This window comes from Pelmatolapia mariae, linkage group LG7 (genome assembly GCF_036321145.2).
Source record: "Pelmatolapia mariae isolate MD_Pm_ZW linkage group LG7, Pm_UMD_F_2, whole genome shotgun sequence".
NCBI lineage: Eukaryota > Metazoa > Chordata > Actinopteri > Cichliformes > Cichlidae > Pelmatolapia > Pelmatolapia mariae.
In genome coordinates this window covers 40,690,247-40,706,026 of record NC_086233.1, presented here as the reverse complement: position 1 = coordinate 40,706,026, position 15,780 = coordinate 40,690,247, and the positions used below count along the sequence as shown (strand labels likewise).

The following is a 15,780-nucleotide window of genomic DNA, read 5'->3' as shown; positions in this document are numbered from 1 at the left end:
GGTCATTGTGAGCCTGTTCACGTCTGCAGGCATTTCCAGGCAATTTTCCACATGATTTCACATTCAGTCAGTGTTAATGTTTAGTTTGAATCCAAATTAATTATTAAACCAGGAGTTCAGTTTCTTGTTTTGATGGAAGAGTGCGTAAATTGTTTTTGCATAGTCTTTTGTATGCACACCTTATCTTTGTTCCCTAGATAAAGACGGGTGTAGTAAACATGCAAACGGTTGATGCCTGCAAGCTGTCTTTCAATAAGCAAGGTGGGAAATTACCACCAGCCAAACATCAGCCAAACTGTGGTAAAATTAGGCCACAGCTGTTAGGATTTTTATTGCTAACTACAACTGTTCTACCACGGGGATGAAACAAGCAATTTAACCCCTTAACTTATTTTTTTTCTCTATTTTATTTTAGAGTTGTTAAATTCATGTTATTTCTTCTTGAACAGCAGTGTGAACTCTAACTCTTCCTTTAATCTCAAAGATGATTACACTTGGAAGTTTACAAGTTTTTTCTTTTTAAGTCCCACTTTCTATATTAGGAACACACACATTTATACGTTTTCTTTAAACATGCTATCAAATGGAAATATTCTACATGCCTTATGCATCATTTTAACATTCAGGCGGACATATATGGTATCTTTAGAAATTTTAGAGTCGGCACTTTAATTTAAGACTTTAAACATTTCTAATTTTGTTTGGAGGCACAGCATGAATTTGCAATGACCAGTTTGCATGTGAGCCACTGTTTTCAATGACGAGAAAGAATCTGTGGAGTGTTTTTCTTTCTTTTGTGCGCTTTTTAAAACAATTTGATGACCATTTTTAGACGTTGATGTTTAAATAAACCCAACTGCGAAACCAGTTTTTTTTTTGTTGTTTTTTTTATTGGTTATTTTTGAAAACATCTTTTTCTGTGGTTCACTGATATAATTCTGAACAAAATTCTTTGTTTTTCCAACCAATCATTGGTGATCACTGTCACACTCATGTCATATTTCTGTTTTGACACAGTGATGCAAATTAGATACTTTCCTCAAATGCCATGCCACTGAGTCTTTCATCTCCGATCTGATTTCTTAAATGCTTCCTTTACCAGCATGGAGACACTTGCCAGCAGTGCCAGAAGCCATTTATGATACACTTGTTTAATGTCAAATATGGAGGCGTTTTGCTCCCTGGAGTTTGTGAGTCAAGGCCTCCAAGCTATTTCCTAATCAGCTGCATGCCTACTACTCGTCTATGTCACCACATAGTGATATCCTGCTCTGAAATGAAATAAGGTATGTGTCTGTCAGGAGTACCCCCCCGCTTCCCTCGTGCTCGAAATAAAGGACCAAAAGCCTGTCCTGAGCAGTGGCCTCACCTCGACCCCAGATCACTCTTACTTCCTTGACTCTGGGTCCTTCAGGCTTTGTCATAAGGTCTGTCTCCCTCTTTGAAAAGCTCATAATCGCAAAGTTCACTGGAGCAGCAAATGATCGTGGCAGGCCTGCAGCCACATTAAACTGGAAGGACAAAAATAACATTTTACCTCATCTCCTTATTTCTGAAGATATTGGAAAAAGGCAGTGTGTAGTGTGTAGATTTTTTTTTTCTTTCTTTCTAATTGGAGTCTGGTTGATGAGCTCTTTGATACCATAAAGACCCATTGGGGAAAAACTGAGACTTTTCTTCCTCTAAATGCATGATAGCTCAAAAGAGTCAAACCAAAGTGAAATCGCGACCCGTGGAGTCATCTCCTTTGGCCCTGTCTGGACTTCAGTCCTGCAAAAAAAAAAAAAAAAAAAAAAAAAAGACGCATATTGTCACTGGATATAAATTGTGGCTATAAAGCTTTGCAGATATTGGTTTTGTGACTTGTTTTTCAGATTTTTCACTCAGCCCAAATGAAACACAGGGGAACTGTATTTTAAACATTTCCAAATTACAAATAAAACATTAACAGAAGTGACACCATGTCATTCAACAGGAAGGTCTCACCACACATTAGGACTGATCCTTCTCCATTCCATTCAACCAGTAATCCGCACACAATGCAAGCAAGGGATTATGCCAGAATGTGTACTCAAGTAATGGAGGAGGTCGGAGAACAAACCCTCCCCTCCATCTCACTGTCTGCACACTTGTATGGCTTTTATCCCCCTGCTGTGCCCCTGAACAATGCACCACAAACAGAAAAGGTATCTTGCCAATCCCTGGGACACCGCAGATATTGTCTTTGCAGGCTTTGATCTCACCTTCCTCATCAGGGATCATGGTTTGAATCATTTAGTGGGAAGTGGGTAAGCTCACACCTGAGGGCTGAGTAGCTTTTCTTGGAAATGAATACTGTGTTTTACGGTTAAAAGCCATGCTCTGTACACAGCTGGAGCCTTCCAAGATTGTTTTGATCATTTTAGTTTAAGGACTCTTAAAAAAAAGAAAGAAAAGTTATTTCCCAAAACAACAATTTGCTATATTTAGTTTGTGAATATAGAATTATTCTTCATTATGCCTGCAAATTTGACTTAATAAATGGTTTTATTGCTTAGGGAACAATCTGATTAGTAGTTTGCATGCGAGTCAGACAAGCATCGTGTTTGCTAAGCTGCATCATACACCTTCCAGCTATCTTAATTTTCAAAGTTAAACATGGAACCAAGTCGTCATCGTGGCACAGTCTTACTCGGATCCTCTGTTCTAGCATTAACAATTTCTGGCTTTCCAAACCTGATCCCTGAAGATCTTTATTTGTGCAAGGCGGTGAAAAGGGGGGGTTGAGCAACTCTGCAAAGTTTGATGCCAACTTCCAGGACTTTTACAAGTGAGAAAAGTAGCACAATGCTGCATTGTTGTGTTCAAGGGCTGCTCTCTGAGGACAGAGGCAATGCTAATATTTCTTTTGTTTGCTTTGTCATGCAGTCTTGTGTCTCAACTGCACAAATGGCTGCCACCTGCAAGCTGTCACGACAAGCTATGAAATAGTTTATGGTGACTTCACAAAGATCTGCATCCATAAAGTAAAGCGCCTGTTTTCAGAAGTTTTTTTTTGACGAGGTTTTGTGTGTTTTCATGGGATTTCTTGATTATATTTAGTCTTTTTATCACGAAAGCAGCTGGAGTTCTATATTTGCTTTTCTTTCACTTGAAGAAAAGATGCAAATATGAAAGGCCATGCAGCTGAGCAATAAAAGCCATTTCAGATTTAGTTGCATTTGTTTGGTCCTCTTCAGCTGAGGCTGATCTGAGATCTCTGTGTGTAGAAGTGCAGTGTGTCTGCCAGCACTATAGTGCAAGTGATCTTAGCTCATTCAAGACCACACTGAGTTGAGGAGGCCTGCGTGTACAGACCTTATGTTGACCCTCAGCTGATAAGCTGTCTTGCTGCAGGAGCGCAGGCTGGTGTTGTTTACAACCTAAGGTTATCAGGCTGCTCCTCAACGCTTGTGACTCGGTTATCAGGCTTCTCCTCAACGGCTGCTGTTGGGCTGCAGCTCTCCAGCTGCCGTTTCCTTTCCACATATGTGTGTAAGTCCTGCTGCCTTTAAGATGGAAGTTCACCTCTGAAATCTGAAAAAAGATGAGAAGCAGAGGGAGCCACTTGTACTTAAGAATGTTCTGAGCTTTAAATGGTAGCAAGAAGGGCGCAGGAGCCGTTTTTGGAAATTTCTGTTCACAGTGAAGTCTTCACTGTGAAGATTTTGCCAAGTGTCTGCACCGGTGGATGGATTTGATTATTCCAGACTGCTGGGAGGAGGAATTTCAGAAAAAAAAGATATTTGGCTGAATAACTTGTCACTTTAAATCTTGTGTGCATATCCCCGCTTCAAAGCCGATGTTGGCCTTCTCAGCATAAAGTGCTTGATATTTTGACATTTTCAGTGAAGCTGTTTTTAAGCCTGCCTCTCTGACTGAAGTAATCAGTGGGAAAGGGTAACGCTAATGCTAATAAAATAATGTAAGTAGATGATTAGCGCTCCTTGAATCTCCCTGAAAAAATCTCGACAATAAATCAGCCTCTCCTTCATGCGTATTTATGCCTGTAATTAAGAGCACATGTAGAAATGGCAGCTGCTTCAGTAAATACGACCGATCGTTCCACTCGGCTGTCAGCTTCGAGATCGATGTGATCTCAGAAAGACGTTAATGCTCTAAAATAATGTCTTGAGTGACTAATATCAAGGCTGAAAAAGCAAAAAGCAATGTGGTGCTCATTTACACCCTAAAATTAACCTTTGTCATTCCTCATTGACTTACAGCGCCATCAGATAGTATTAGGACAGGGTGTTTGGAGTTGTTCACATCTATATGCACCCACATTATACTTCTTGCCCTATTTTCTTTGGGGGATATATAAAATGATCAGTGCCATAGTGTGTACAACATTCATCTTAGACAAAGGTTAACAAATACATATTTTCTGCAAAGGCACCCAGACTTTCAGATGGTTTCAGTTTATTTCTCTTGGTTTTGAGATATGTGTCTCAGTTTTGATTGTAGTGGTTACACCATCTGAAAAAAAGTTACATTATCTGTGAAAAATGTGACATTTGTGTCTATTTTGTAACTATTCTCCTCAAGGGAACTTTACTTATGAAATCTCCTCACAGCAAAGATGGGACACTAGTATAGTGTGCTAGGGTGCTAGGGACATTCACAAAGGAAGACTATCATGCTGTGGCTATCAAAGACCAGGCAACGTCAGTGAAAATCACTGAGATACTGTAGCAGTTACAGGGGGCGTAACTGTTGGCTAGTGGGGGATAATCACATTTAATGAATCTAAACTTTGAGGTTAGTGATTCCTGCTGACTAGCATATGACACGGAGGTGTAAATGGAAGAGGATTACCTGTGCAACTGGAGCCTGAAATGTCCCCTAGCGACCAACTGTCAAGTACAAAGTGACATGTGGGCAGGGATTCTAGTTAAAGCATTGCTTTACTAACTGTGGGGCAGACCTCACTAATGGGACCAGAGCCTCTGAACATCAGGGGTGGACTATTTGAATGAATGGGAGTTTTGGCAGTGAATAATAAGCTACCAATAAAACTGTAGTAGTACTTAACAAATAAATGTCAAAGGGTAAAGGATTAGTCTAGTTAGTGTTTGACATGATGTTCCATGCACAAAATGCAAACCAAGCATGAAAAGCCTAAGTTTATATGGTGTTAAGTATCTCCAATGTCCAAAGCTTTTATGAAACACCTAGGACAAGAGCTGTATGGAACAATACTTAATATCAGTCATGTATGGGGAAAAACGACCCATCTGTTACTGAAATACTACAGAAATTGGTCTCGTACAGCAATTGCAAAACCTCTTCCTTCTGTATGTGTGAATTCAAGAATGTATTAAGAAGTCAATCCTTCTGATTCCCTTTTAATCTCCCTGTTTTTACTGTAATTTAAGCTACTGTGTCAGTCTGACCAAAATGTATATTTGAAGGTCAACTCTGGAAAGCTCATCTGAAGAATGTGCCATTGCCTTTCGGGAGAGGTGGAATCAAAGACATTCTCAGTGAGAAGAAAAAGTATCTTTTGGCTCCCAGTCTTCAAACTCAGCAGTCCATCATCCTGCTCCTTATTTTGAATTGTGCAAATCCCCAAGAAGAAGAGGAAAGAAATATGTTGATTCATGCTGGAGAAGAAGTTGCTGTGTCTCACAGAGGTGAAAAATCATCCCTCGCCGTGTTTTCTGAGATTATATTTTAGTCTTTCACTGGAGGGAGAGGAGACAGGATAATTATTCATCCGGCCAGGTTTCAAACAGTTAAGGTGATTTACTAGAGCTGAGAGACTGGGAGCTGCATTGTTCCTTTGTTGGAGAAAACACACACAACCATACACACACGCACCGGCAGATTATTTAGAATGGACTGAATCTGTGTGTGTGGAGGGAACTAAAGGAAACAGAAAAAAGAGAGGAAGGCAGTTAGTGGACAGAAGAATTAAAGGGGGATGAGGAGCAACATTTAGCTCAGGGACAGCTAATGGAGAATAGGAGAGGAAGAGTAGCTTACAAACACTTTCAGCATTTCCGTGAAACAATAAGATTTGTTTTCATTATCTTGGCTGAGCAGAGAAAATGATATCCTCCTGCCTGTGTTGTGTGAGAATTTTTAGTTTAGTGAGGACAGGGGATGATTTGTTTGGCATATTAGATAAATAAAGACAACAATCAAGTCATCTTTCAAGTGACTTTCACATCAAAGGATCAGAAATTGTCATGAACTAAGCGTGGCATGGCCTCTGAAATGCGTTCATGAATTGTAATTTTGTAATATATATATAGTGAGTTAGAATAGTGTAAAAACAATACATTACCTCATTGCAAACACTGTCGTTTTCCTCTGTGTGGAGTTGTCAGCTAACTCTCGGGCAACTTAAATTTTTTTGGTTAAATGAGTTCTCCAGCAGTGCACAGCCTGCTGACTTAGTTCAATTTTGAAGTGACACCAGACATGAGTCATGTGTGAATCTTCACTCACTCAGTTAATCAGAGCTGGTCATATGGGTCCATTTGGCAATTTTTCTGTTGCCAAGTAATTATTGCAAATGTACTTTTTACAGCAGGAATGCGAGCCACGTGTTTAATATCCTGACAGTGGTGATCTGCTTTTACAGCTACATACAATTAAGTGACATCTTTGTATCTGTAGAAATTGAATAGTTGTCAGATATACTGCTAAAAAAATTAAAGCAACACTTAATAGGTTCTTAATAGGGGGAAAAAACAAGCTTGATGTCTGTATGATATGGATTTTGGAATGTGTTAGGAACAAAAATTATTTGACATTGTATTAAATGAAAATGATCAACCTACAGAGGGCTGAATTCATAGATACACTGAAAGTGTATCTATGAAAGTGATTTTATTCCAGCTACTCAAATGGTACTCAGTAGTTTTTATGGACCCCCAAGTGCTCGTATGCATGCCTGACAACATCAGGGGATGCTCCTAATGAGACACTAGATGTTGTCCTTAGGATTACCTCTCACATCTGGACCATGGCATCACTGAGCTCCAGGATGGTCTGAAGTGCAACCTGGTGGTGTTGGATGGACCAAAACTTAATGTCCCAGAGGTGTTCTGTTGAATTTAGGTCAGGGGAGCTCGGGGGCCAATCAGTGGTGTCACTTCCTTCATCCTCCAGGAACTGCCTGCATACTTGCACACATCAATCACTGTTGTACACCTGGAGGCACCCAGGACCCACTGCTCCAATGTAGGGTCTTACAATGGGTCCAAGGATTTCATCCCAATACCTAATGGCTGTATCCCAGCCTGTAGAGGTCTGTGTGCCTCTACATGAAAAAGCCCCAGTGATAGCCTGGGTCCTCAGCTGAAGACGACCCAGACTATCACTGACCCATCACCAGTCATGGTGAACGATTTTAAAGGCGCCATAAAGACGCTTTAACATCTATCACATGTGCTCAGGGCTAGCCTGCTTTCATTAGTGAAGCACAGGGCAAGAGTAGTTGACCTGCCAATTCTGTTGCAAATGCCACTTGGGCTCCACAGTGCCGGGCAGTGAGCACAGAGCCCACTAGAGGATGTCGGGCCCTCAGACCACCCTCATGAAGTATCTTCAGTCACACCAGTGGCCAGCGGGAGGTCATTTTGTTGGGCTCTGGCAGTGCTCATCCTATTCCTCCTTGCACAAAGCATCAATCCTACTGATGGGTTAAGGACCTTCTATGGCCCTGTCCAGCTCCACTACAGTAACTATCTGTCTCCTGGAATCTCCTCCATGCTCTTGAGACTGTGCTGAGAGACACAGTGAAGTATTAAAGTATTACTAGTATAGTAATATATAAAGAAATATAGGAAGAACAGGGGGCAGAGATACTCCATACACAGAGAAGGAATTACAGTATCATTAACCACTTTAGTAATTGTTTCAAGTGAAAAAAGTGACTAAAATGGTTTGGGAAGTTTGCTGAGGCAAAGTTATTCTTCTTCAAAGTGTTTAGACAAGTTAATAATTAGAAAAGCATTGAGTTGAGATTCAAATTAATCTCACTATCCATTGAAATTCTACAATAATATAACAATTAGCAACAGCTGTTAAACTAAAATTAAACTTTGATAGCATGGAGGGCACAACTGTACAACTGCAAGGTAGTTAAGTTTAGAATAAGTGCTTATTGACATCTTTCTAACTCAGTGTAATTGATTTTGAAGTTGATTGAAAAATGTATTGCTGTTTGTTTTATTTGGTTATCCATATATAATTAAACAATAACAAAGTTTTTTTAACACTGATTCAAAGCACATGGGGAAGCCCAAGAATTCTGAGTACTACATAACCACAAGCTCTACAAATATGCAGTGGTTGTTCAGATTAATAAAACTCAAATATGCCATACTTGTGCGGTTTAAGTATTTGGTTGTTGACAAATACACATATGCCTCACATTTTTAGAAGACGTGGTCACATTTCACTACAATCATCACATATTATTTTCCCTGTCTTCTGTTGGACCTGTTTATGTGTGCAGATGTTTTTCTCTACAACACACACTTTCAGAAAAACAAATAAACACATGACTGTATATTGGTACCAGCCACCTGTGCATTTTATACACACACACACATACATATCATGGTTGTTACAGCTGTTGAGATCAGGTTGCAGAGTATCGTGCATACTGACTCCAGGTGGGGTACAGTAATGTGTGTCCCAACATAAGTGCAACAATACCCTGCTGCAAACATACACACACGTGTACACAGACATTCTGGGCCCATATGCGCGCACATTGCATGTCTTTGCTTTCTCTTTCTCTAAAAACTGCATTCTCACACACCCCAACGACAGCCAAACCTCCCTGCTGTCTGGAGTGTGCAATCGCACACGCGATCAAGAGGTCAAAGGTTATTTGAGGGAGAGTGCCAGCTGAGAGGCCAGCAGTGACACAGACCTCCTGAATTTCATGAGGGCAAGTTTGCTAACACAGTGTTATACCCCCACAAGAAGCGGTACATTTTTTTTTATATTAGCAAAAGTGCCTTTAACCTTTTTTTTAATCATTTTCCCCTGGATTGGCACTGAACAGACTGTCATACCGAAAGCCTCTGCTGGCTGTAACCCAGTCCATGCTTTATAATTCAGGTATTAGTGTATCTCTTCACACTGGACCCAGGAGCAACAGCGAGAATATGAAAGTGACATTGAAGCCTATGTGGATCACCTTTCACCCCTCTCTTGACTCTCCTGAGCAGTGCCCCAGGCTTTTGGGAGCTCCACAACACCGAAACCCTATCGCAGGGCCGTTGTTTTGGGGACAATAACTGCTGGTTAAGTACGGAGCAAAAGGTGTACAGTATCTCATGTATGTGCCCCGTGGTGCCTGTTACACGACTGGAAGACATGTTCACAAAATGGCTTGAAAGATGTAGAACATCTTGCCATCACCATAAATCTTCTAAAAGATGAATGTAAGAAAAAGGTGAAAATGTTGCTTTGAACTTAGTATTACTAAGGTCATTGATTAATAACACTTTTATTAATACTGAGGTTTGATTGTGGAAATAATAAGGTGCTCTTTGCAGAGTTCCGCTGAGGTTCTTTCACTTTTTTTCTTTGTTTTTTTTTGACTGTCAGTTGTTGAAATTGCACTTCTTCTAACTGGCAGTTACTGAATAAAAATATTTAATTTAAGTCAGACTTTAAGGAAAACGTCACCCTCTTGCAGAACCTGTTTGACTCTGTGGCAAACTCTCTGTCTCTGTGCCAAGAAACAGCCAACGATAACAGCAGCGGTGCTTCAAACGAAGCTTGTCAAAACAGTCTTTTCGACTGTCCAATTTCATTGCTTTGATCTTTCAAAATAATTTAGTAGAGGAATGCCTCCTAGACCCTTTCTGCTCTATCACCCAACGTCCTATTCCACTTCAACAAACACCTAAAGTCCTGTTTGTTTGCTCTGAAAATAATCAGCCGGGGGCCTGTTTTTTGAGCTGCATGGTGTAATCTCTGTAGTGATCGTGACATCTCCATCTGCTGTAGTTTTAGGAAAGTCGGTAGAGTTTTGGCCGATTCATATGTGCTCAGTGTGATTGATGTTCTGCTTGGAGTTGTGATCAAATGTATGAGAAGAGTAGACTTTGTGAAGGTGTTCTTACACATACACATCAACAGTTAAAAAACAGGTTTGTATCTTGTTTGAAGAAGAGGAGGTGTTTCTCTTGCCTCAGCCCTTACAGTGTCCTATGTGTCTACTGTCCTACGTGTCCATGTACTTATCCAAGTCTAAATCAATTTCAGTCGCAAACTGTCATTTCTGAAAAAATTTTCCTCTTTAAAGCCTCGCAATTCCATCCATATCAGCTGGCTTCATCACCTACCAGCTGTGGACTTAACAAAAAAAACAGCCAATCTTTCTGCCAGCTTTAAATTTCCTCCACATTTTTGCTGGTTTTGACTTAGCCATTGTCTCTCTAATTGCAACCACTGGCCTTGGGGATATTTAATTTAACCAAGGTTTGTTGCAGCATGCTTGTAAGTCAGCCAGGTTTTTCTGCTTTCCTTGCCTTCCTCTCCGTGAGGTCCTGTTTATCTCTGTTTAAGTAACATCACTGAAATTGAACAAAAAACCTTCAGATTTATTACTTCACCATTGTTCTCCCGAGTTTCAAAGCTTGACACTAAACAAATGATGCAGCATATTTCACACAAACCACAAATAACGACCCAAGCTTACTTTAGGTAGAACCAGAAAAGGATAATGAGCCTGTAAGTGATTAGCAGTTTTGGAGGCAGCCAATTAAATTTTTGCCCTTTTGTGCACAATAAATGGTCACTACCAAAGTCATGAACATTTCTGTGTGGCATTAAGTGGTAAACGTTAACTGTTAGGACTGTATCTCTCCAAAAAGTTGATTCTGTTCATCTGGACGCAACGTCCAGATGAACAGAATCAACTTTTTGGAGATTTACTTTCCTGGATGATTGAGAATGCATCAAGATGTTAGGACTGTACACACCGAGGCACTGAGACTGTCTACAAGTTTCAGCAATCATTCTACATGTACGGCCTGCCCATTTTTTGTGACTACAAAGAAAAGGTTGTCAACCACTGAAGTTGAGAAGACAACAGAAAGCAGAGGTCTGGTCAAGCAGCCAGGTCAAGGACCTTAAGAGCCACAAGAGGCCCGCCACTCTTTGGGTCATTAATAATTAATGAAACCCGAGGCTAGGACAGAAGGCCATGACTAAACACAAGAGTCCGAACAGTGAGAGCAGCGCTGGGCAGTAAGAGGAGGGGGGTGGTTATTGAAAGAGAAAAGACCCTGAATCCAACTCTGGCTTCAGTCCGTGCTTTCACTGTATGCTCCAGAGGCTCCAGACACAACAATGTGAACAACCCAGCAGCATTTGCAAACTAAGAGAGTAAGAGATTTTGGTTCTAAACTCATGAGGACACAGAAATACAGGAGGAGGGTGGAGAAAGCGAGAAAAAGTGGGGTTTCCCAGTTGGAGGGAGAAAAAGCAGCACATGGAATGAAAAACAGCATGAATATCTCCTCGCTGTTTCCCATGAAATCTTCCAGTCCTCAAACCTCTGTTCCACAAAGCATGTACTTGCCCTAGAGGTACTATCACACTGAGACCTCCATTACGAGCTCGGTTTGATGAAAGAGTAGCTAAGAGTGGGCTTAGGAGGTTTTGGCTCCTGACCCTCCCCCAACTGAACAGAAATGAAATAAGATAGCTCAACATGATAATATATAACAAGTCGTTTTTTTAGGATCTGTTTGGACAAAGAGATCAGATCTCGCTTAAAAGTACATTGTTTTATTTTTCTGGTAATCAGATTTTCATGGTTATGCCATAATTTTCATTCTTATCCAAGTTTACTGAGTTTAATTATATGTTCCATATCGGATGTTTTTCATTGTTGAACATGACCACACTGGTGTTTGACATTTCTTGGCTACATCATATATCCTATCAGTATCATGTCTATAACCACAACAAAAAGTACTTTCTCCACTATTATGTCCGTGTATATTATTATTCTTGTGACACGCTAGAGGAAATTTTCTCCCACTGACTCCTGTGGTTTCTTTGCAGACTTCATCAGATGACTGCGACCCCCATGAAGGAATCCACGAAGGAAAAGAGAGCACATATCGCCTACAGGTGACCCAGTTTTTCCAGAGGTTAGAATACTGGCACAAAGACTTGACCAACACCTTGGTGACCTCAATTACTGTGGTGCCAGTCCACGGTCGTGCTGTGGTATACCTAGGGACTGCTGATGGACGTCAAATACAGGTAAAGAAGTCACCAGCAGTATCTTAATTTGCCTGTAAAATGCATGCAATGTATTCTACAGGCCTGCATGCATAATCTTAAAGCAGTTTCCCTATCTCACTGTTCATGTAAATGTGCCAGGATGTTGATCAATGTCAGGTGAAAGTGTCCTGCAGGAGACACAGTAGAGAAAACAACTCCAGGTGCCTTAACTTAGAAGCAGGTTAGAGGAAACTATCAGCAAGCTCCAGAATCTTCCAGTTTTTCACAGTTTGCTTACCTTTGAACTATGCTCAGTGAGCTTTCAAAGAACTCTATGTTCTAGCTAGTCATCTGAGCAAATACAGTCAATATTTAGGCTATTAGTGTTCAGACCAGCAGTAGATTCCACGCCTCTGGTCATTTTTTTAAGGATGTTATTGGATGACTTTATAAAAGAAAGGCAGAATTTCAAGGTCCTCAGTTTATTAATTTAATTTTCTTAAAGGATGTGTGATTTGAGTTATAGAGACAGACATTTTTAAGCCAGAAATGGCCATATTTGAACAGCAGGGCTAAGCTATCAGCTAATGCTGGCTACACTGGTTAGCAAGTAGTTTCCACAATCTCCATGTTACACATATTCCGGAAAATTAGTAAAATATGAAATATCAATAAATTAATACTAGACTGTGACCTAACAAACTAGAAGCTGAAACTTTCTCTGAGAATTCAGAGAATTATGTTAAATATACTTTTAAAATCATACCTTATAAGCACAGCTAGCAGCAATAAAAACACAAAAAAGCAACAGGACTTTTGTGGCTACACACCTCAAAGAGGTCGCTGCTCTGGTAATGCATACAGTAACTTTAAGCCTTGATAGAAAAGTACAAAAACATAAGTTTAAAAGAAATCACATTTAAGACTAATAAATACCACATGCAGTCATTTAGTAGTATTTAATTCCAATGCACCTGAAGTTCAAATGAAGATTTGGCCTGTAAGAGGTACTTTAGCTAATTAGAGTCATGCAAGGGTGGATTATCAAGGTAAAACATAATATTTTGGCTTTCAGCTTAATTAAGTCAATATGACAAGCCTGTGTAGCTGCATCTTGGACTGTGACTCACCATCTGCAGCTACTTTCAGTTTTCTTGTGGTGTTGAAGTCATTTACTTGGACAATAAAACTATGCATGCAAGGGTTGCAGCTGAAAATACAGCAAGTGCAGCAAGTGGCATTGCATTGGTGTGTCTGTAAAAAAAATAATAAAAACAAAAAACTGTGGCAAATGGAATGAAACACATAAAGTAAATGCTAAATTACCTCACGTGTTTTTGAAACACAAGAATGAGAAGACGCATGGAAAAAAACAGCAAGAAAGATGTGGAAAAAAGGGCTGACAGCTGCACGGAAAGGCAGAGCAGGATGGAGGAAGGGTAGAGACGATGGTAGTGGGGTGTGAGGGGGGGTTTACAAGTCGAACGACACGTTGATGGTGAACGGCGGGTTTCACTGACACGTTCTCTCACACGCCACATTTCTACTCCCTGAGCGTCCCGTGCAGCTGTTGCTATGCGTTTCTGTACAGTCAAACACCACCACTCCAGCCCCTCCTTCAGTTCTGTTTTTGCTTTTTTGTGGCTGCCTGAATTGGATGTGGTTCATTGTTTTAGCTAAAAGTCTGAAGAGGAGACCAGCTGTAATGCACTGCAAAGCTCGCCATTTCATTTGTTATTGCGTACAAATATCTTTTTCTTTTTTTTTTTCTTTTTTACTTGCTAAATACGGGACAGGGGAAAAGAAAAGGGAGAAAGAAAGAGGGGGGAAAAAACAAAACAAACAAAAAAAAAAAAAAACAGCGGAGAAGAGGGACGGAGATAAAGGGCAAAAAACAAAAACCAACAAAATAAGCAGACAAAAAATACATATATCGATCACCTGGATCACCTGTTGAGAAAGAAAAAAGAAAACAAGCAGAAGAAAACGAGAGTAATAGAATAAACAACATCACAATGATATATGGGAATATAACACTAAATACTTAATATTAAACATTATTGTGCAGCACGTAAGATCGACAGCGCACAGTGTGCTTTGAGGTAGGAGCCAAAAAGGGTGTAGTTTGTGTGTGTGATCATCTGTGTGTACACCTGTGAGCATGAGCGCGCTTGTATTTAAAAGGTTCCTTAATGTAATGATCTGCTAGAGGGTGTGGGGGGCCACAGTCCCATCCTCCAGGGCATGAAGCAGGTATGGAGGAGATCAAAACTCCAGACATCCAGAGGCCCCCAGAACACAAGAGACCAAGGAAGACCAACAGAGGGGCAGCCGCGCCACTGTCCCAGAAAGAGCTGAGGAGAGTCCCAGATGAGGGATCACTCAGCAGCCGCGGAGCAGAAGCCAGGGGGGGTTGCAGTGACGTGCCCGTGAGCTCCGCCGGCAGCCAGCTGTGCCTGAGTGACCGAGCCCCAGGCCGAGAGGCCGAGGGCACCCCACCCCCGAAGTGGCCCGAGCGAGCCCCAGGTTCCAGGCCCGGATAAGCAGCCACCAAGGAGTGAGCCGGTGTGTACCCGGACGCCCACCCCCGGACACAAAGAACCACCAACGCACCGATGTCTGAGGGCGTCTGCCACCGGCAGGGGAAGTGGTGGGGGGAGATAGGCCTCCAAACCTTGGAGGGCCTGAGATATCCCCAGAGAGGTGGCGTCTGATACCCAACCTGACATATAGACACAGACATACAGGCACACTCAAATACAAACATCCATTCCCACCCTCATGCTCTCATGGGCAATTACTCCACACTCAACCAACGTGGAGACAGACATAAAGAGACGCTGTACACACAATCACACTCCCCAAGCGTACTCTAAGAACCGGGTCTAGGTACCCTTGCCCCTGGAGGGGGAAACTGCACCCAGACCCAGGTGGTGTTACCCTTTTCCCTGCAGTGGGGAGAAGCAGACCGCCCCGACTCCGCAGCAGCAGGGAGGCCCCACACACCAGACCCCAGTCGGACGGCCAACTCCTCCTCCTAGCCCCCCCGCTCCAGCAGGCCGCAGAGACCGGGGGTGTGAGAAGACTCCAAACCTCCCTCTACCCGCTCATATGTAGTGTTGATGTATATGTGTTCTAAGGTGCAATTAAAACCCAGGAGGGCATGGAGCTACCTGCCAGAGAGCAGCAGGTAAGCGCATAGCCCCTCCTGATAGCCCTCAATGTCTACGTGTATTTAAAATTGAGAGGTGGGCAACGACGCCAGGGGTGCAGTGTACACCCTGATGGTGATTTGGAGTCCGTGTTGTGAGCCCACCCCCAAGATCCTATATGTATGTGTTATGAGAGTGTGAGTAATGTGAATGTCTAAGTTGTGAGATAAAATTGAGGCAGAGGCAGCCAGAAGGGGACAGAGGGGGGGGGATGCCTCCTCTGCACCCTGGTGACACACCCCTACCCCAAGGCCCTGCATGTGTGGGTGATTGTGGTGGAGCGGGAAGAGGGAGGCAGCTGGAGATGGGGAGGGAAGAAAGGGAGGGGCAAGTG

General features: G+C 41.8%; 1 protein-coding gene across 1 annotated transcript in view; it reads left to right on the top strand.

The window, feature by feature from the left end:
* The window catches only part of met (MET proto-oncogene, receptor tyrosine kinase), a 72,505-nt gene that overhangs the window by 11,821 nt on the left and 44,904 nt on the right, over positions 1-15,780 (top strand). The window contains exon 3 of the mRNA XM_063479102.1: positions 12,070-12,273. Coding sequence (XP_063335172.1) covers positions 12,070-12,273 — 204 coding nt within the window. The remainder of the gene's footprint in view (positions 1-12,069; positions 12,274-15,780) is intronic.